Here is a 22,159-nt window from a genome sequence, read left to right as displayed (position 1 = left end):
GTCTTTTACTTCTCCTGCCTGGGTAGGCAGGGTCTTTACCACTAGAACCACCTGGAAAGCCAGGTGGCAGCTGGACATTCACTACAGCAGGTCAAGGCAGACGACAGCACTGTGGGTTTAGAGACAAGAGGTAAAACCCTCTTGGCTAAGGATTTTAAGTGTGAATCTAACAGCGACAGTTGAAGGCAGAGCTCCAGGCTCAGTAAGGCATTGCAATATTAACTGGGACACCAAACTAGACAGGCCAATTGATTTATGATGGTTACATCTCTGGGGGCACTGGGTGGCTGACTCACTGGATACAGAACTTTAGGCAGCGAGACTGATGTCAGATCACACCCCCTGGAAAGGACTGGGGCCTTAACTGTCCTTGGAGATCCTCTTCCAATTCTCCTGCATGTTCATTCTCTTGCTCCAACCCACAGGCCGTTAACCATGCTCAAACCTCTTTTCTGTTTGTTGTTGGCTTAGTCGCTAAGTCATGTCTGACTCCTTTGTGACTTTAAGGGCTTTCCCAGGCAAGAATACTGGAGTGAGTGCCATTTCCTTCTCCAGGGGATCTCCCCAACCCACTGATCAAACTCAAGTCTCCTGGTTGGCAGACAGATTCTTTACCACTGAGCCACAGGGGAAACCCATCTCTGTTTTGTTAAAAGGAAATAAATAAACCAATCAACACATAAGCAAACAAGCTTGCCTTCTAGCAGGCTAGGTTGGCTGGAGGACTTAATCCACTCTCACTCTCACTCCTCTTGTGAGTCCCCACCCACCCCTCCCTCCCCCTCCCCACCCACCCACCCCCCACCCTCTCCCCCACCCCCCGCTGTGTTTCCTGCTGTGACAATGAAGGTGTCACTGCTGCTCACGCTAAAGGACAGGTTCACGTGCCTGCTGCACGCCCTCTGCGGTGCCCTGGTCACTGACCACTGCTCTTCCTCGACGCGCCTTCCGTGGTGACACCGTCTGCTGGGTTTCCTCCTGCCTCTCCTCCATGGACCTCTCCTCCGGCTCCTCCAACTTTCTGGAATGCTGGTGCTCTTCCTACTTTTCCTGGGTGCTCTCCAATCATACTGCCTACCCTCCTTGGGAGATGTCACCCATCCCCTTGTCCTCAACACCCAACGCAAATGACACCCAAATCTACATTTGACCCCAATTTCTATCCAAATCGCCATACCTAAATACATATGCTATTTCCTGAACACCCCTCCTTGGCTATTAGTGGGCTGAAATAGGCCACTTTTATTCTATCATTAGAAGGCAGTTTGATTTGAAGGACCAAAATGAAGCTGACAAGGGCCAAAATGAAACAGATTTCCCAGGAAGCTCAATGGTAAAGAGTCTGCCTCAATGCAGGACACACAGGAAACTTGAGTTTGATCTCTGGGTCAGGAAGGTCCCAGGGATGCATGACATGACAACCCACTCCAGTATTCTTTCCTGGAAGATTTCATGGACAGAGGAGCCTGGTGGGCTACAATCCATGGAGGGGTCATGAAGAGTCAGACATGACTGAGTGAAGAGTCAGACACGACTGACTGACTGAGCACGGAAAATGAGATGCAAAAAAATTTATGACAGATGAAAAGCTGACTTGAGGATCATATATCATTGCTAAATTTAAAAATCACAATTTTTTTTTCAGAAAACATTGGGTTAGGTTAAAAAAAAAAAAAAAAGCAAACCACTGTGGGCAATAGCTAAATCAGCAAATGGTAAAATATATATATATATAGTTTATAGATTAATGAAAAATCAAAAGATTTGATTAAAGTTTATGTATATAAAAATTTGGCATGGTAAAAAAAAAAAAAAAAGTGGACCTAAAAGGAAACTTGCCATAGAAAAAACTATGATCTATAAAAATTTGACAGTGATGAAGAAAAAGAGGTTGAAAAGTCATGTCTTCCTTATGAAAGGGACATGAGAAAGATTTTATCCTGATGGAAATATTGGTAAGATGAAAATGAAAGTAGAAACCAGTGGAAACAGTTGTAATATGCTGCAGAGAAAGTGGATCAAGGAATTAAATTGCCTCCATGGCATTCACAGAATTCATCAGTGTTGACATCATCCTAACAGAGGTGTTTACATTCCAGAACAAAACCCAGCAGGGTCTAAATATACAAGAGCTGAAAACGATGAAGTCAAAAATGTCCCACACTCCCTCATGGGCACTTCAAACCCCACAGTTTCCAAACAGGACTCTCTTTTCCTCCCCCACTTACATCCCACATCATTTCTTCTCCCTCACTCCACTCCCCGCCCTCTCACCGTATCTGATCACATCCTGCCTTTTCTGGCTCCTAAAGGAAAAGGAAAGGAAAGTGAAGTTGCTCAGTTGTGTCTGACTCTTTGCAACCCCAAGGACTATAGCCAACCAGGCTCCTCGGTCCACGAGATTCTCCAGGCAAGAGTACTGGAATAGGTTGCCATTTCCTTCTCCAGGGCATCTTCCTAACCCAGGGAACAAATCTGGGTCTCCCGCATTGCAGGCGGATGCTTTGCCATCTGAGCCGCCAGGAAAGCTTTCTTGCTCCTAAATGTCCCTCGATGGGTTCCCATCACTCATCCCCACTATGATTCCTGCTATGGAAGCCACAGCACTTGAGCGCAGCAGCCTCTTAACTGGTCCTCCTGGTTTCTGAGACTATGGTAAACCACTCCCACTCACTGGACGGAGGGAGAGCTTTCTGAATCTCTCATCTGATCACACATTCGTCACAGGTTCCCTCTGCCTCGTGCCTGGCACGCAGGGGCCCTCATGGGTTTCTACATCTCCATCCTCAACCCCGCATCCACTGGTCAATGACGGCTGTCTCTGTGTCCTGACCTGCCATCTTCTCTCTGATGCAAGAGCAGTTCACGTTATTCCCGTAGACCTCAAATCCAGCTGCCCTCATCCAAACCCAAGAATCGCTGTGCTTGTGAATTCCTACATGTCCTTCAAGAATGACATTCCAGTTGCTTGTTTTCTTGTCCAATAAATCATAAAGTTCTCGGGGGAGAATCATGCCTCATTCACCACTGTATTCTTAGTACAGAGTACAGTGGCCTATGTGTAATAGGAGCCCTCTCTATGTGTTTGTCAAACAGAAGGATGGATCATATTTAATCTTCACAACAATCCTGCACAGCAGGCATTACTACCTTTATTGAAGGAAGCACAAAGAAGTCAGGCAACTTGTCCAAGTTTCCACGGAAAGTAAACAGCAGTTAAGGTTAAACCTATAACAGTTTAACCATAAAGTGTACATTCTTTTTATTCCATCATGTACTGTCTCTGTTACAAATTGGGTCTGGTTCCAAATAGGAAAAGGAGTACGTCAAGGCTGTATATTGTCACCCTGCTTATTTAACTTATATGCAGAGTACATCATGAGAAATGCCGGGCTGGATGAAGCACAAGCTGGAATCAAGATTGCCAGGAGAAATATCAATAACCTCAGATATGCAGATGACACCACCTTTATGGCAAAAAGTGAAGAACTTTCTGAAAGTGAAAGAGGGGAGTGAAAAAGCTGGCTTAAAATTCAACATTCAGAAAACTAAGATCATGGCATATGGTCCCATCACTATTTCCCATATGGCAAATAGATGGAGAAACAATGGAAACAGTGAGAGACTTTTTCTTCGGCTCCAAAATCACTACAGATGGTGACTGCAGCCATGAAATCAAAAGATGCATGCTCATTGGAAGAAAAGCTATGACCAACCTAAACAGCATATTAAAAAACAGAGACATTACTTTGCCGACAAAGGTCTAAGTCAAAGCTACAGTTTTTCTAGTAGTCACGTATGGATGTTAGAGTTGGACTCTAAAGAAAGCTGAGCACCAAAGAATTGATGCTTTTGAACTGTGGTATTGCAGAAGACTCTTGACAGTCCCTTGACTGCAAGGAGATCCAACCAGTCCATCCTAAAGGAAATCAGTCCTGACTATACATGTGAAGGACTGATGCTGAAGCTGAAGCTCCAATACTTTGGCCACCTGATGCAAAGAACTGACTCATTGGAAAAGATCCTGATGCTGGGAAAGATTGAAGGCTGGAGGAGAAGGGGACGACAGAGTATGAGATGGTTGGATGGCATCACTGACATGATGGACGTGAATTTGAGAAAGCTCCGGGAGTTGGTGATGGACAGGGAAGCCTGGAGTGCTGCAGTCCAGGGGTCACAAAGATTCAGACACGACTGAGTGACTGAACTGACTGAGTGTCTTTGAATTAGATGCAAACAAAATATAGATACGGAGACAATTCCTACAGATATGGTGTTGAGAGTCAACAGGAGAGCAATGCATTGAAAAATGACAGTGTAGGGCTTCCCTGGTGGCCCAGTGGTAAAGAATCCACTTGCCAGTGTTGGAGACACGAGTTTGATCCCTGGTCCGGGAAGATTCCACATACCACAGAACCCGTGTGCCACAACTACTGAGCCTGTGCTTTAGAGCCCGTGCTCCACAAGAGAAGCCACTGCCATGTGAAGCCCACTAGCAACAACTGCAGAGAGCCATCACTGAGCCCCAGCTCTCGAAACTTGAGACAGTCTGCACAGCAACGAGGACCCAGCGCAGCCAAGTAAGCAAGTGAAATTACTAAAAATAAATAACAATGCAGTTGCAGGCGCATGGATAATGGGTACATACAGGAAACAGACTGGCCACGGGGAAAGGGGAGGTTAGGAAAGACTGGGAGGAGGGATATGCCAACTAGGGTTTAAAGGATGACTAAGAGCTTGACTGGCAAAGCTGGGAAGCAAATCCTTAGGCAGATGTAGAAAATGAGTTTTCTCATATACCAGTTGCTGCATCATAATAAGCTTAAGAAATTAATATGCCCTCCGAGTGTTGTTTAGATGACAAAGCACTGAATGCCAGCATTTTGACATTTCAAAATACTGAAGTGATTAAATGTGTAAGAGTAAGTGCCAGCGAAGGTGATTTCTCAGAAGTGTCGGGCACAATGCTGGAAGCCGCTTTCCTGGACACTGCCAGGGTCCTCGGGCAGGCTGTTATGAACACATTTCTTTGTGTCGTGTACCTCGTCAACCTATTCTGCTGTGTTCTAAGTGCTAATTAAAATTGTACACTGCCTGCCAAAGGAAAAGTGCTTATATTAAAACAATAAGAGTCTAAATTAAATGGCTCCAAACAGCCTGATTCCAAGTTGACGTACAGTTCTTACCCCACCCCAGAACTGTTGGGGGGAGAGGGGTAAGACTCAGACATAACATTTACTAGTGTTCTTTCTGATATTTATAATTATTCAAAATAATCTAGAGCTTTAATGTTCCAAAGAGCAACCTCCAAGCTGTCATCCCATTTTATTCTTTCAATAGACTGAAAGATTTGGGGCTTGGAGCTGAAATGTAATATTCTCTATGTAAAGAATACATTGCTTATCATTAAATTGCCCCTGTGATTCTCTGACAAATACCTAATCCTTTGCCTTCTAGCCAAAAAAAACAAAACACATCTTTAAGAAATGTTTGTTCTGTAAACATACTGAGATAAATCCTCAGAAAAAAAGATGTCAGAGATCTCTTCAAGAAGATTAGAGATCCCAAAGGAACATTTCATGCAAAGATGGGCTCGATAAAGACAGAAATGGTATGGGCCTAACAGAAGCAGAAGATATTAAGAAGAGGTGGCAAGAACACACAGAAGAACTGTACAAAAAAGATCTTCACGACCCAGATAATCACGATGGTGTGATCACTGACCTAGAGCCAGACATCCTGGAATGTGAAGAATTTGTTCACTACGAACAAAGCTAGTGGAGGTGATGGAATTCCAGTTGAGCTCTTTCAAATCCTGAAAGATGATGCTGTGAAAGTGCTGCACTCAATATGCCAGCAAATTTGGAAAACTCAGCAGTGGCCACAGGACTGGAAAAGGTCAGTTTTCATTCCAATCCCAAAGAAAGGCAATGCCAAAAAATGCTAAACTGCTAATTGCTAAGTCACTTTAGTCGTGTCCGACTCTGTGCGACCCCACAGACGGCAGCCCAACAGGCTCCCCCGTCCCCGGGATTCTCCAGGCAAGAATACTGGGGTGGGCTGCCATTTCCTTCTCCAATGCATGAAAGTGAAAAGTGAAAGTGAAGTCGCTCAGTCGTGTCCAACTCTTAGCGACCCCATGGACTGCAGCCCACCAGGCTCCTCCATCCATGGGATTTTCCAGGCAAGAGTAAAAATGCTCAAACTACCACACAATTGCACTCATCTCACATGCTAGTAAAGTAATGCTCAAAATTCTTCAGGCTTCAGCAATACATGAACCGTGAACTTCCAGATGTTCAACCTGGTTTTAGAAAATGCAGAGGAACCAGAGACCAAATTCCCAACATCCGCTGGGTCATGGAAAAAGCAAGAGAGTTCCAGAAAAACATCTATTTCTGCTTTATTGACTATGCCAAAGCCTTTGACTGTGTGGATCACAATAAACTGTGGAAAATTCTGAAAGAGATGGGAATCCCAGACCACTTGACCTGCCTCTTGAGAAATTTGTATGCAGGTCAGGAAGCAACAGTTAGAACTGGACATGGAACAGACTGGTTCCAAATAGGAAAAGGAGTACATCGAGGTTGTATATTGTCACCCTGCTTATTTAACTTACATGCAGAGTACATCATGAGAAATGCTGGGCTAGAAGAAGCACAAGCTGGAATTAAGATTGCCGGGAGAAATATCAATAACCTCAGATATGCAGATGACACCACCCTTATGGCAGAAAGTGAAGAGGAACTAAAAAGCCTCTTGATGAAGGTGAGAGAGGAGAGTGAAAAAGTTGGCGTAAAACTCAATATTCAGAAAACGAAGATCATGGCATCCGGTCCCACCAGTTCATGGGAAATAGATGGGGAAACAGTGGAAACAGTGTCAGACTTTATTTTTGGGGGCTCCAAAATCACTACAGATGGTGACTGCAGCCATGAAATTAAAAGACGCTTACTCCTTGGAAGGAAAGTTATGACCAACCTAGATAGCATATTCAAAAGCAGAGACATTACTTTGCCAACAAAGGTCCGTCTAGTCAAGGCTATGGTTTTTCCAGTGGTCATGTATGGATATGAGAGATGGACTGTGAAGAAAGCTGAGTGCTGAAGAATTGATGCTTTTGAACTGTGGTGTTGGAGAAGACTCTTGAGAGTCCCTTGGACTGCAAGGAGATCCAACCAGTCCATTCCGAAGGAGATCAGCCCTGGGATTTCTTTGGAAGGACTGATGCTAAAGCTGAAACTCCAGTACTTTGGCCACCTCATGGGAAGAGTTGACTCATTGGTAAAGACTCTGATGCTGGGAGGGATTGGGGGCAGGAGGAGAAGGGGACGACAGAAGATGAGATGGCTGGATGGCATCACTGACTCGATGGACGTGAGTTTGAGTGAACTTCAGGAGTTGGTGATGGACAGGGAGGCCTGGTGTGTTGCAATTCATGGGGTCGCAAAGAGTCGGACACGACTGAGCGACCGAACTGAACTGAAAAGTTAACCAGGTATGAGACTTGGACTTTGAGAATAAGACTTGTTGTTGTTGTTCAGGGGCTAAATCAAGTCCCACTGTTTGCGATCCCACGGACTGTAGCACACCAGGCTCCTCTGTCCTCCACTATTTCCTGGAATAAAACTTAATACATAGTAAAGGGGGGCTGCCCCGATGGGTCAGTGGTAAAGAATCCACCTGCAATACAGGAGACTCGGGTTCGATCCCTGAGTCGGGAGGACCCCCTGAAAGAGGAAATGGCAACCCACTCCATTACTCTTGCCTAGAGAATCCCATGGACAGAGGAGCCTGGTTTAGCTCTGGAAACAAACTCAGTCTTGAACCTCTACTCAAACCCTGCATCTTCCTGCCTTGCTCTCTCTGCCCACACTGTTCCATCTCCCCGTTAAGGCCTTTTTAGCCACCTCCCTCTGCCCCGTTTTCCACCTGACAGACACATCTTCCCGGTGAAGTCGCTCAATCATGTCCGACTCTTTGCGACCCCTTGGACTGTAGCCCACCAGGTTCCTCCATCCATGGGATTTGCCAGGCAAGAATACTGGAGTGGGTTGCTGTTTCCTTCTCCAGGAGATCTTCCTGACCCGGAGGTTGAACTAGGGTCTCCAGCATTGCAGGCAGACTCTTTACCAGCTGAGCCACCAGGGCATCTTCCAAGACCTGTTCAAAAGCCACTTGCTTCTAAACTGTCCTGCCTGCCCCGTGCCCCCCCCCCCGCCCAGCGGAATTATTCCATCTCCCCTCTGAACTACCACAGCACTTCAGTCATCCCTCTACAGTGATACTTACCACGTGTGTGTGTGTGCTTAGTTGCTTCAGCCTTTTTTCTCTTTGCAACACTATGGTCTGTAGCTCAACAGGCTCCTCTGTCCATGGGATTCTCCAGGCAAGAATACTGGAGGGGGTTGCCATACCCTCCTCTAAGGGATCTTCCCGACCCAGGGATCAAACCAGTGTTCCCTGCATTGCAGAGGATTCTTTACTTACTGAGCCACTGTGGCTCAGCCATCAGGGAAGCCCTGATACTTATCATACTGCAATATAATTACTTGCAGACAGGAAATACATGTCATTTGTCTTTGTTACTCTTGGGTTCTGTATAGTAACCAATATCAAACACACTCAACGAATGTTTGCTGGATAGGAAATGCTGAGGTCTGTGGATTAAAGGTAAGCAACTTAAGATAAGCATTATAATTTAGAATAGGGAACTTGACTTCATCAGAAGAAAAATAACATTACAAGCTTTATGCTAAGTCGACATCTAACTTCAACCTAAAATACCCCCAAGAGTATTCATACTTAAAACCTCCTAAGTCTAAAACTGAAAGGAAACTTCAAGAAAATATAGCCCATCCTCTGCTATCAGGTTAAGACCCAGAGCTCATCCCAAGGACTAGTAATGTCTTCAGACTCAGTGAAGCTTTTCCAGCCTACTGCCATCACTTGATGTTAGATTGTAGAATCTTGTCCCATCCTTGTACTAAGTCGCTTCAGTCATGTCTGACTCTTTGCAACGCTATGGACTGCAGCCTGCCAGGCTCCTCTGTCCATAGGATTCTCCAGAAAAGAATACCGGAGTGGGTTGCTAAGCCCTCCTCCAGAGAATTGTCCCAACCCAGGGATCGAACCTGTGTCTCTTACGTCTCCTGCATTTGCAGGCAGGTTGTTTACCTGGGAAGCCAATGGGGAAGCCAGATTGTAAAGTCTGTGCTGTGCTTAATCACTCAGTCATGTCTAACTCTTTGTGAGCCCATGGACTGTAGCCTACCAGGCTCCTCTGTCCATGGGGATTCTCTAGGCGAGAATACTAGAGTGGGTTGCCATGCACTCCTCCAAGGGATCTTCCCAATCCAGGGATTGAACCCAGGTCTCCCACATTGCAGGCGGATTCTTTACCATCTGAACCATCAGGAAAGCCTTTGTAAGGTCTACTTCCAAATAAAGATGCCACCCACTCTGGTACAGAAGCAAAACAGATTGTTTTGAGAAAACCATCAGCTAGCTAGCAATAAATGCTTGCATGGATGAATCCACCTGTGTGTTTATGTAAGTCCCTTAAGAATCAACGGACACTGCCTATCTGAAAGTTTAGTTTAAAAATTACAGATTCTGAAAAAAAGAAAACCACTCCTAATATATTGTTTTTAAAAATACAACTTAACAATCCCCACAAATACAAAGAAAATGATCTGCTTTCAAGGGAGAAGCCAATTATACTACTCTCTATAAAACAGAACATTGTCTATAAAATACCAGTGAAGAGACCATATCGTACCAATTAGGCTTTCTCTATGGAACGTTATTACAATGTAAGAAGGAAATAAACGGCCGAAGATTTAGAGTGAATATTAAGTTGCCCAAACTCACCAGAATCAACTTATTTTTGAACCTGTAATTACTTAGTACAAGAATGATTTTATTGTCTGCACTAAGATAAACTGGAAACTATGAAAGAGAATAATAAGCTTGTAAAAATAAACTCAGATTGCATGAAACTGAACAATATCTAGAAAAAGGATATCTAGCTAACCATGTCAGATCATAAACTCCAGAATGATACATATTAAAACTGAATAAAATAATAAAAATAGCTTGCAGGACTAGAAATGAATTTTTATTTGTATATTGTGTTACTACAGAGCTAAGAAAAGGTCAGAGTTAAAGTCAAGAGATGATAAATAATGATCAACATCTGATTTAGCTTGTTTCCTTAGCAATCAGATATTTATGTGTGAATTACCCCTGCCACATTTGTAACCCCAGCACATATCTGTCACTGGTGGGCACAGGCACAAGGCAATGTGAATTAATATTAGTATCACCTTAGGCAAAGCATAATTAAGAGGATGAAACTGTCCCAAGAAAGTAATGCTCAATGCCCAAGAAAGTAAAGCCACAAGACACGTTTTCTTTTTATTGCTATTTTTAAGAACTAGCTATAATAATGTTTTTCTCCATGAAACTGTACACCTAAGCTAAGGTACTTATTAAGCGTTCATATGGAAGATAAGGAGGTAAAAGTTGTGCAGTATTTGAAATTGATACTAAATTAGAAAAATATCGGAAACCAAAAAAGGATTTTACATATAAACGTAAATTTAGAATATTGAAAAGGAGATTACGACAGATGCTTATAAAAAAGCAATTTGAAAATTCAAGGCCTTAAACTCATACAAATTTCTAAAGCCTGGATAGCAAAAACCCTTTTAAAAAAGGATTATTTTGAAACTCTATTATTTTGGTATCAAAGACCAAAAAGAGATAAATACTTGGGTTTGCACAAGAAGAGGCAAAATTTAAATAATGTTAGTAAGAAACAAGGGGTACATTCACTTCTAACTATATCAGAAACAAAGAGGAGAAATGGAAAAAAATATTAGAGTGGAAATACTGATTCATGAGCAGAAGGGAAACTAATTACAAGGGCAGGACTGCATGATCACAGCCGAAGGGAACTTAAAAGGGCATGAAGTAAAGAGAAAGTGCCTCAGTTACTCTGATCCAAGAGAGCTCAACTAGAGACACTAAAAGAAAAATTGACCTGAATAGCATGTGAGGTCTTCTGACTACCAACTACGACTCAGTAACTGGCCAGAAGAAGCAATAAATAACTCACCACCAGGGAATAATGGAAACAGACAATAAAAACAAAAAAATTCTGAAAGGCAAAATCCAAAAGGGCTACCAACATGAACTAAGAGATAAATGAAATCTTCTCTGCTGCATGATTCCTAAAATTAAAACCTTTGGTAGCTAGAATCCATTCTAATGAAGGATTTTGACAGTTATCAACGGTTCAGTCTGCAAATGGATTCTTGTTAATTAACTGACTAAATGATTAAAACCACTCTAAACACGACACATCTGTTTTTTTAATCGGGATAATGAAAAATGAACAATGTTTTTCTCCTCAAAGAGAGAACTCTGGACTGCACAGTTTGCTAAGCCATCACTATAGTCTCTCCCATCAGTATTTCAGAATTTTCCAGAAATTTAAAATTTCATATGAAACAAACCTTATAACTGATCATGAATAAAAGGTCTCATTAGCCAATATAATATGGGTTTATGTTCATACACTTTTATTACATAAACAGAACCTACTTTTAGGTCTTCAGAACAGAGTATCTTTTATGAAGCATCTCTTGTAACAAAATACAGTTTTCAGTAGGTCCTGTTTAAAATGGTTTGAGTCCTATATTCTTGTGCCAGAGAAAAGCTTTTAGAAATAAGATTTTGCTCATGACCATTTTAGTTAAGTTGTAACAGGTACATTAGAATCAAAGGCACAGCATTCAATTTGTGTTACATCTTCCAGAAACAAGCTGAGTTGATGTTCTTTAGAGATTCATGGAGTAAAGCCCAGACAGGATAAAACATAACAAGCGTCAGTCCAAAAATGATTACTGAAGAAGGGAAATATTATTACTGAAACTCAGAGATTCAATAAACTCACATAAATTTACTGCAAAGGCTTGCTCTGGGGCCCATAGTATATTTTATTTCTTTAGAACATCAGTTGCAAAGCTGCTCGGATTTTTTAAAAACATCAATTCATACATTTTTTCTCAGAAAGAAAATGGCAGATGAATTAACTTCAGCATTACATTTTGTGAATTAGATCCATGGTATTTATGGTTTAGAGAATAGAAGTCATGTATTGCCGAAATCAATTTTCAATTGGGAAATGCAGAATTCTTTTCAACTGTACTCTATTCATTGGAGAAGGAAATGGCAACCCACTCCAGTGTTCTTGCCTGGAGAATCCCATGGACGGGGGAGCCTGTGGGCTGCCGTCTATGGGGTCGCACAGAGTCAGACACGACTGAAGTGACTTAGCAGCAGTACTCTATTTGGTGGTTGAATCTATACTACCAAAATGAATGTTACAGCAGTAATCATCTCAAATACTGGGTTGGGCCAAAAAGTTTGTTTGGGTTTTTCGTAAGATGTTTATAACCCAAACGAACTTTTTGGCCAAACCAGTACCTCTTCAGTTGCTGTTCAATGCCACCTTCAAGCGGTATTCTTAGACTTACGTGTGCACAGGTCCAGTATAGGAAATTTACAAAAGTCCTGGGGTTAGGACTGGAAAGGTCAGTGGGAACCATCAGTTCTCACACACAGGGATGAAGAACTGATGCTTACATCATGAAGGGACATTAAAGATAACACACCTTTGATGTGCTATCAACAAAGTTGTGTGCCTACATGCTCAATCTCTAAGTCGTGTCCGACTCTGTGACCCCATGAACTTTGGCCTGCCACACTCCCCTGTCCATGGGATTTTCCAGACAAGAATACTGGAGTGGGTAGCCATTTCCTTCTCCAGGGGATCTTTCCCGACCCAGGGATGGAACCCACATCTCCTGCATTGGCAGGTGGGTTCTTTACCCACTGAGCCACCAGGGAAGCCTCTATCAATAAAGTTACTGCATTTGAAATCCCTGCATTCAACTTTTAGGCCTGATTACAAAGTAATTCTATAACTAAGGATTTCATACTTTTCTACAAATCTTGAGAGTGTAGGCAAATATCTAGCTTTTTACAATCCAGGGGTCCAAGAATCTGCAAAGGGTTAGGAAGGATTTATCACAAAATTCTACAAAAGGACACCAGGGTAATCTAGTGTAATGCTCTACAGGGGAGAAAATGAAACACAGAGATGTCACATGTGTCACCTTAGGTCAAAAGACTGATGGGACAGCTAAAGCCCCGGCTTCTCCAGATTCAGGGTCCTTTCAAGTCAGCAAAGCACGTGATGTTTTTGTTACTCGGGAAAAGTATATGGAGCTAATTTCAAACATATTTTAGGGGCAATATACCAGAAATATTATCAAGAGGTAAGTTGCTTCCTACTCAGTCTAAACAAAAGGAAGCATTCAAAGTTAGCACTAAGGAGGAATAAAAAGGAAAATCTTTTTTTGTTTTGTTCTTTTAACTCCTACTATTGTGTAGGTATTGCCCCATTTACTAGTGAAAGATACTAAGAACCAGAGTTTATAGACTCAAAAGAAAATTTTCTGGAGCTTGAATCCATGGTTCACATACAATGTGTTCAATGTATTTTCTATAGTCATAAAATCAGTTATTAAACATTTATTAAAAATGAAGTTGTGATTTATTTTTTAAACTGTATACACTACTCACCCACTTTTCATTCTTTTTAAAAACATTTTGTGTTTTGCTCTTTTGAAAATACAGCAGCTACATGGTAGCTATTACCACCATTAGGTAAAGGCTACACAGTTAATTAAGAATATGTGTAGCACTTTACAAGCTCTTGATTGAATTTACATAATCACTTATGTGTACATATTAAAATGTAATTTAAATGTATAAATCCCTTAAGTTTCTCCACTCCTTGAATAGTTTTCTTTCTATATTGTTGATATGTAAAGACTATTCTCAGCTTCTCATTCTTGCCCATCACTTTCCTCTATTGAAACTATTACCCAGCAATGAATTATTTCTTTCACTTGCAGTTAATACAGTGACATGTTAACAGCATACCATCTAATTGTTGAATTAATGTTTTAAGTTCAATTCCTGTAGCTTATTGTCAACCAAATCCTGCTTTTAACTTATACCTTAACTCAAAATGCTTCTTGATGTGTCTTAAATGGTGAGGGTTATCATGTCTTTTTGAACTACTCCTATTATTTCCTAACAGTAGCATTATAAATCTAAGCGTATACCTTTTGTTCTGCAACTGATAAAGAAAACATTGTATTTTAAGTTCTATTTATTGTTCTCAGAGAACTGTTGATTTTCTATGCTCTATAACTATTTAAGATTATGTGTAACTTGCCTTTTTGATAATACACAATACATATTTGACAATACCCTTTTCCTGGATTCTGAAATTCTGACAATGGGTTGAATGAACACAAATAAACTTTTCACGTACAATAAGATATTTGACTAATTATCAATACCTAGACAAGGAAAGAATAGTGTTAACTGAAAAAGTTAATGTTCATTTCAAAAATGCTTTGTATTTCCTTTTTGGCCATGCTGAGTAGCATGTGGGATCTTATTTCCCAGATCAGGGATTGAATGCAAGCCCCTTGCGTTGGAAGCACAACCACCACAGAAGTCCCTCAAAAATGCTTTTTATCATGTTCCACTTCAAGATGGGTTTGTTTGAAACGGTGCAATTTCATAAAACATCAGAGAAAATAATGTAGCGCCAGTAAAAAGATCCACTTGGTGAAAAGTTATCAGAGTTTCAGCTTTCCTGCTTCTGGTTAGTTCCTCTGCTGAAACACCTTCACACCTGACCTGGACACAGGACTCCCTCCCTTTGCTGACTATTTTAAAGGACAAAGACGGCCTTTAGAACAACTGGTCTTCTTCAGGCCCTTACAGAACAAGAGAGAAATCCATTCCTACAACTGGCTGCCTTAGGAAACAGACTTTACAATTCTTTCCCTTCCAGTTCCTGTGGAGTTAAAAGCAGGGACCATCAGCCAGTAAACCTGGTGAGACAGGAATTGGGAACTGACAGCAACAAGCAGTAAAAGCTTCCTTCCTCCTGGACAATCGGTAAATAATAGAACAGGATGGTTTTACTCTATCAAAAATCAGAGAATAACAGAATTCGAGCCTTAAGGAATCTCAGAGGCCACACAGTTTTCAGTACCTTTTGATTTTCAAAATAAATCTGAAGATTTGACCAGAGCACTTGTTTTTGACTAATTTAACTCAGTTTTGACAGATGTAACCAAAACAAGAGAATTTCGTGGTCACAGGGATGTTTAGAAATGTAATTCTCCCAACAGTTCCGTTTTCTGAAGGATAAGGATGTTCCAAAGACATCAGTTCCTCCTTTCACTGGCGCCCGAGGGCCAGTTCCCATCTACCGGGTCTTCCTGGTCCAGCTAGGTCCCTCACCCCCTACCCCTCGACCTGCTCTTAAATCTGTGAGGCAGCTGTCCTCTCTGCATGGAGCCCAGAACAGCCCACTCTGAGTCTGCAACCAGGTGGGTACCCGCTGGCGACAACAGAACCCTCAAGGTCTCTGATGAACCACCACGAGGTCGATTTTTGCTCTGTTCACAACCCGCTTGTATCTATCAGAGCTTCCCTGGGGGTTCAGACGGTAAAGCGTCTGGCTGCAATGCAGGAGACCCGGGTTCAATCCCTGGGTGGGGAAGATTCCCTGGAGAAGAGCATGGCAACCCACTCCAGTATGCTTGCCTGGAGAATCCCATGGACAGAGGAGCCCGGCGGCCTACAGTAGTCCGTGGGGTCACAAAGAGTCGGACACGGCTTAAGTGACTTCACTTTTCTATTTATCTATCTAGCTCTCCAGTTGAGGTCTAGGGAACTTCCAGACAACTTAACCTTAAGCGAAGAATTCCAGTTTTCCTTAATCAAAAGGGAACCCCCAGGGGCACAGGTTTTAGTTGGCAGACAAGAAACTGACCGGCCACAAAACCCCCCACGCCCATAAACGGAGCGGCCGGCCCCTTCCCAGAGTCTGGAGCATCCTGACTCCCAGCGGCGGCGGCTGGACACCCCGCTCGCTGCGGAGTCACACACGCCCGAGCTGCCTATGGCGGTCACCCCAAGTAAAGAGGGGGCGCCCCGGTGGATGAGCGAGGGCGGCCGAGAGCCGCATCCTAACCCTAACGCCGACAGGCGGCCTTAGGAGGTCCGCGGGCGCGGAAAAAAACAAACGCAAAAACGTAGACAGCACCCGGCTCCTCGGGCGGAGTCCCTGGGCCCGTGCCCTCCCCGCTCCGCACCCCCACCTGTTGGGCAGCATCTCCAGGGCACCTTCTGGCCCAAGTGCTTTGGAAACTGTCAACAACAACAACAACAAAAGCCCAGAGGCCCGGGATGCTGACGGGCGAGCCTAACAATGCAGAAGAGCGGGAGCCCGAGGAGCCGACCCGCGGGGGTCGGGGATCATCTGGAGGCCGGGCCGCAGCGCCGCGGCCGTGCCAGCGGTGCCAAGACCGGGCGGGCGGCGGCGCCGGCGCACTCCGGGCACCGAGCCTGCAAAAGGGGCCCCGGGCGAGCAGCCGGCCACCTCGCAGACGGCGGGCAGCGGGCGCAGCAGCAGCGGCCGCCGCTCCGGGGCTCCTCGGCCGACCCTCCGGCCGCCGCCGCCGCGCTCGGCTTGCTCCCGCCGGGGCCCCGACCCGAGCCCCGGTGGCGCTCGCTCTCCCCGGCCGCGCGGCCCGGCGGCATGGAGCCCGGCGCGGCGCGGGAAAGCAGCGCGCGGCACGGGGACGGCAGGAAGAAGATGGCGGCGGCCGTGGCGGCGGCGGCGGCGGCCGCCTCCTCTCACGCGCCGCTGACGCCAATGGCGCGCGCCGGCCGGCGGGCCGCGGATGGCGGCGGCGGCGGCGGCGGCCCGGGCTCCGCTGAGGGGCGGGGCGAGGCGGGAAGGGGGCCGGCCGGAGGCGGAGGCCGGGCCGGCGCCTGGAGGGAGGCGGTGGGGACGGTTTGCTGTGCTCGGAACATGGCGGGCGTCGGCGACGCGGCCGCCCCGAGAGAAGGCGGCGCGGACGGCGCCGAGCGGGATGGCCGCGCTGAGGCGGAGCAGCTGGGCGGCGGCGGCCACGGGCCCCCGCCGGCGCCTCAGCACACGGAGACGCTGGGCTTCTACGAGAGCGACCGGCGGCGGGAGCGGCGCCGCAGCCGCGCAGGTGAGGAGGGCGGGCGGGGAGGCGGGCGGCGCTAGGCCGCGGCCGCGGCGGCGAAGGGCGGCGAGAGGCGCCGCGCGGGACTCCGGCCGCGAGTCCGGGGGCGGCCGGGGCTTGGCTGGGCGCGCGCGGAGCCGGCGCGGCTCCCGAGGCGCCGCGGCCGCTGACAGGCTCCTCGGGCGGGGCCGCCGGCAGCGCCGAGGCCCCCGGGCGATAAAACGCCCGCCCGGCCAGGTGCGTCCGAGAGACAGAGAGAGGGGGGCAGCGGCCGGGGGCGTTCGTCCCCGCTCCCTTTTCCTGCTGCTTCTGGAAGGTCTTTCTTTAAAACAAACAAACGAAACAGAGCGCCTGGGGTGTCCTCCCGCCTCGATAACGTTGGCGAGCATCTCACCCCCGACCCCCGGCTCGAGGAGCTCAAAACTGAGCAGCGCGAGGCTGGATTTCATTATCTGTGTGCCAAGGTGACTTCTGTTCTGTTTTCAGCGAACTTGAGTCATCCGAACCTGTTAACTTGCTCTCTAAATAATGTGTTCTTCTGCCGCAGATAACGCGGTGGTAATGACAGCGAAGTTTCAGCTCTTCTGCCCAGGGTATAAATATTTAGCACTCCTGCACATGTTACCTGTGAACTTTTCCTAAACCGAAACTTCAGCCACTTTAAAAAAAAAAAAAAAGAAAAGGCAGCACTTGCGAATCCTCCTTTCAATGACCGGTTTTTAAGCCTGTTGTTTTAGTATTGTTTCTTTCGGCTGTAGGATTTTATTCTTGTGTTCAGAAAGTTTTTAAAAGTTGCCTTTGTATTCATACTGCAGTTCTGTTATGGGGCTCGAAAGAAGGGAAGACATTGAGATGTATGTTTCAGTGAATGTAGAGTGATCGTAGCATTTTAATTCCTGCGTAATTCTGAGTTTTGAAAATCAGTGGAGCCATAACTCCCTTTGAATTTCTTCCAACTACAAATTGTTTCAGCTCCACAGTAGGAGCTGCATTAGCCGTTATTCCTGCAGTTCGTGCTAATAAATGTTTAAGTCCTAAGGCTTACTGCATCATTGGCTGTACTTGTGTATGGAAGACTTGAAAGTCCTTTAGTGCTAACTTGGTCTGATCAAGTGAGATGGTGATTGATTTGCTAATTATCAGAGCTAGACATAGGTTAGCTTTTGTAGAGATCTTTATCTTTGAAAAATTAAGTACAGACTGTGCCTTGTTTTGTCTTTCTCAATGGGACCACTTAAAAATTCTCAACTCTGTTTGATTAAGTTGTCACTTTAAACTTTTGCTTGGGAGAGTGTTTACTTTCTGAATTGGTCAGATCTGAGTAAGACAAAGGATTAAATCTCTCAGCTGTCTGTTTACTTACTTGGACTTGAAAATTAAAAGCACTCTGGTGCAAATAGAGAGCAATGTGGCCAGGTTTCATTGTAATTTTTTGAAATATTTATGAGTTTCAGGAAATCCAACATTATAAATGTTGCTTGCACGCACAAAAAATGAAGTTGTCAGGAGCCTTTTGATGAGCACAGATGCTGGGACCCTTAGCACCATTTCCGTAGCCGTGCCCAACATCCCTCTGGATACCTGTGACCGTGGACTTCTACAGACTTCATGCCGCCCATGCATTCTTCCTCATCATGGGTTGCTGAGGGTGGTTTACTTAACATGTTCGAAGCTGGACTTTCAACCCAGAGTTGCGGCAAGTCGTTATCAGGGACACACTTCCGGCTCTGGTTGTTGGGGTAGTTAAGTGTTTCCCCAGTTCCATCCGTTCAGTGGAGGTGAGATGTGTGTGGCAGCCCTTGAGGATCAGGACTTAGGTGAGGGTCCCAGGAGATCTCAGCAGGAGTCACCAGCCAGCGTTGTTCTGTCTTGGCCTCCACGTGGGCCCCTTGTCCTCTCTCCCAGGTGTCTGTCCCTCTCTAGTAGGCACACAGCTCTCGCCACTGCCGGAACCCACTCCCTAACACTGATGCTGTTCTGGTCAGACTCTCCTCACTGGAGATTCGAAGCCTTGCAGTCATTCTGAAAGGCCGTGGCCCGCTCGAGTGCCCAGTGCATTCACCCTGACCCTCCAGCATCGCTCCCTTCCGCTGCTCAGCATCCTTTCCTTCCTCTCCCGTCCAGAATTTAGAAAATTCTTCCCTAGGGGCTGCCCTGGGCCAGAGGGCCTTAGAGTGGCACCACCTAGGGTCCTGTGAGCAGCATTTCTTCCTGAGTCAGATGTCTCCCAAGACTGGATGCTTGCACTAAAGGTGTTGCTCTGTCCATTTTTTATATTCCCGCGCTGCCTCTGATACTCTGGTCTTCCCTCCTTTCCTGCCAATTCAGGGCAACCTTTGTCTTGCCTTTTGAAAGTCAGAATTTTAGTGTCTTGGTGGCCTAAAGCATCAGTTAGTTCCAAAGTCTCCTTTATCATTTCTCCCAAGGAATGTAGGACTTGTATAAATTAGATGTTTGTTGGCCTGTCCTAACCATCCAAGATCCTGTAAATGAATATACAGATTAGGTAATTAGCCACACCCTATCAGTCCAAGGAAAATAATTCAGAACATAGTGTTTGAGGTTCCTAGTTTTATTTTGTACTTGTCCGTGTTTATGTATGTGTTTGTAGAATGCATAAGTACGTTAGTTGGTATATATACAGCTACATCAAGGGTCAGCTTTGTTTTTCTCCCTCAAACTCTTGTAATCATTTCATTCACTGAATTCCCTCTGAGTCGTGAGTAGCCTGGTGGTGGGCTGAGACTTTTCTCAGGTCTGGTACTTAAACTGTACCATGGTTAGAAATGCCTAGTTCACGCCTCACTCCCAGTTTCGTTCTCTCTCATGACGGTCGCTGTGTATTTAACCCGCCTTGCCTCACATGGTCCCCCGTCTTGAACTCTGGATGTATTCGTCATCACAAACTGCAGATTCATCTCTTCTTTTTTTCTTCTTCTTAAAAAATATGTATTAATGTGTACACTTAAGAATAGTTAAAATGGTAACATTTATGTATATTTTACTGCAATAAAAATAAATTTAAAAATTAAAACAAAATATGACCAACTTCTATTGTCCTTTTTGCTATAAGACCAGATAATAAGTACATATTGCTGATACTTCCTAGTGATCCAGTGGTTTCAGGACTCTACGCCTTCACTGCCAAAGGCGTGGGTTTGATCCCTGAGCAGGGAACTAAGATCCTGCCAGCCAGGAGGTTCCCACCCGCCTCACCAGCACTCCCCCACCCCTCCACCCTGCCAAAAAAAAGCACATGTTGCTATGTGTCCCTGTTTGTTCCCCACCTCACTGCTCTGCAGAAGTTCTAAGTGGTAGAGTTTCTGTATAACCATGTTCCCGTTTAGGAATCTAGGTCCAGCGAGTCAACTTTGGACCAAGCGTTGGGCAATCCATTCTTGGCTTATTTCGGTGGTTGAATTGCTTTGTAGACTCTGTGCTTGCCTAATCTACTTGGCTCTGTTTCATAACTCCACCACGCAGTGGTTTAGTATCCGAAGTATTTAAGTTGGCTCTAATAACTGGAGACTTAACAATAGAAGACCTGGTGTAGAATAAACACAGCAGCTACTGGTGAAGATGAAGCAGTGACTATGTAATGCAGGTATTGGAATATGTGTAGGAGCAGGTGTTGCTTATAAAACAAAAGAACTTGGAGTAGGGTATGGGTGAACAGCCAGGTTTCTGACTGTAAATGGCCCCGGTGCCATGGGGCCCATTTCGTTCCTTTCCCATGGCGACTCTTCACTTCTGGAACTTAAACTTGTTACCACCACGTTTGCTCCTCTTCACTTTCTTTGCATTTTAGACCTCTTGCTTACCTCCATGAGAGAGTGGACAGAGCAAGGAAAACTAAAGCCCAGAAAAACCAACTGACGCCTTTTTAGCAGCTCCCACAAAAGATTTCGTCTGGGACTAAGGTTCAGATTCACCATGTCTGTCCTGTTGTGTAACTGAAAATTTAATATGTTAAAATACATTTTCATTTAACCAGTCCTGAGTCGGACACGACTGAGCGACTGAACTGAACTGATCCTCTACAAATATGTTGCATAGTTATCCTTGTGGCCCGAGAGTTATCCTGATGGATGATTAAAGCCTGTGATTTGGAAAATTATGCCCTAAAGTAAATCAATTTCTCATCTACAAAGTGATCCAGTGGTTTTAGGACTCTACGCCTTCACTGCCAAAGGCGGGGGTTTGATCCCTGAACTGATCCTTAGGCAGTTGTAAAACTGCCTAAGAAATTACCTGGAGTGACCACAACTCTGATACAGATAATGTAAAATTAGCTTCTTTTCTTCTGACAAATGATTGCTTTTCTTTTAAAATTCTCACCTGCTTTATTTAACTAGTACTTGCAAACTAAAAAGCAATGATATGATCTTTGCCCAGGTCAATATCTTGACCTTTTTAAAGATGTTAAGCTTCCATCTGGTTTGCCCTCCGAAATTCAGTCCTAGAAGCTCATTTGCAGCCCATCTTGGGGAATGTTTGCGTGAAAGAGGTCTTTGAAAAGACTATATCATTGACTGTCAAGTTAATGATACTCTGTTCCCATATTTAGTTCTTTGTAACCTTGTAACCTTGGAAAAAGTCACCACTCTTTTTGTATCTGTTTTTCCATCTAAAAATTTATGAATATCTTTTCTGTTGTTTACTTCCCAAAAGAGGTTATTTATAAGTAGATTGAGAGCTTTGACAGCTTCAGATCAGATCAGATCGGTCGCTCAGTCGTGTCCGACTCTGCAACCCCATGAATCGCAGCACGCCAGGCCTCCCTGTCCATCACCAACTCCCGGAATTCACTCAGACTCACGTCCATTGAGTCAGTGATGCCATCCAGCCATCTCATCCTCTGTCGTCCCCTTCTCCTCCTGCCCCCAATCCCTCCCAGCATCAGAGTCTTTTCCAATGAGTCAACTCTTCGCATGAGCTGGCCAAAGTACTGGAGTTTCAGCTTTAGCATCATTCCTTCCAGAGAAATCCCAGGGCTG

At 44.9% G+C, this 22,159-nt stretch overlaps 1 protein-coding gene across 1 annotated transcript in view; it reads left to right on the top strand.

The window, feature by feature from the left end:
- Positions 1-16,093: 16,093 nt before the first annotated feature.
- Positions 16,094-22,159, top strand: part of TAPT1 (transmembrane anterior posterior transformation 1) — a 59,989-nt gene continuing 53,923 nt past the window's right edge. Inside the window, exon 1 of the mRNA XM_070372732.1 lies at positions 16,094-17,168. Within this exon, the coding sequence (XP_070228833.1) occupies positions 16,376-17,168 (793 nt within the window). The 5' untranslated portion in view covers positions 16,094-16,375. The remainder of the gene's footprint in view (positions 17,169-22,159) is intronic.

Source organism: Bos mutus, chromosome 6 (genome assembly GCF_027580195.1).
Source record: "Bos mutus isolate GX-2022 chromosome 6, NWIPB_WYAK_1.1, whole genome shotgun sequence".
Lineage (NCBI taxonomy): Eukaryota > Metazoa > Chordata > Mammalia > Artiodactyla > Bovidae > Bos > Bos mutus.
The sequence above is the reverse complement of the archived record's forward strand: the minus strand, read 5'-3'. Positions and strand labels throughout refer to the sequence as shown.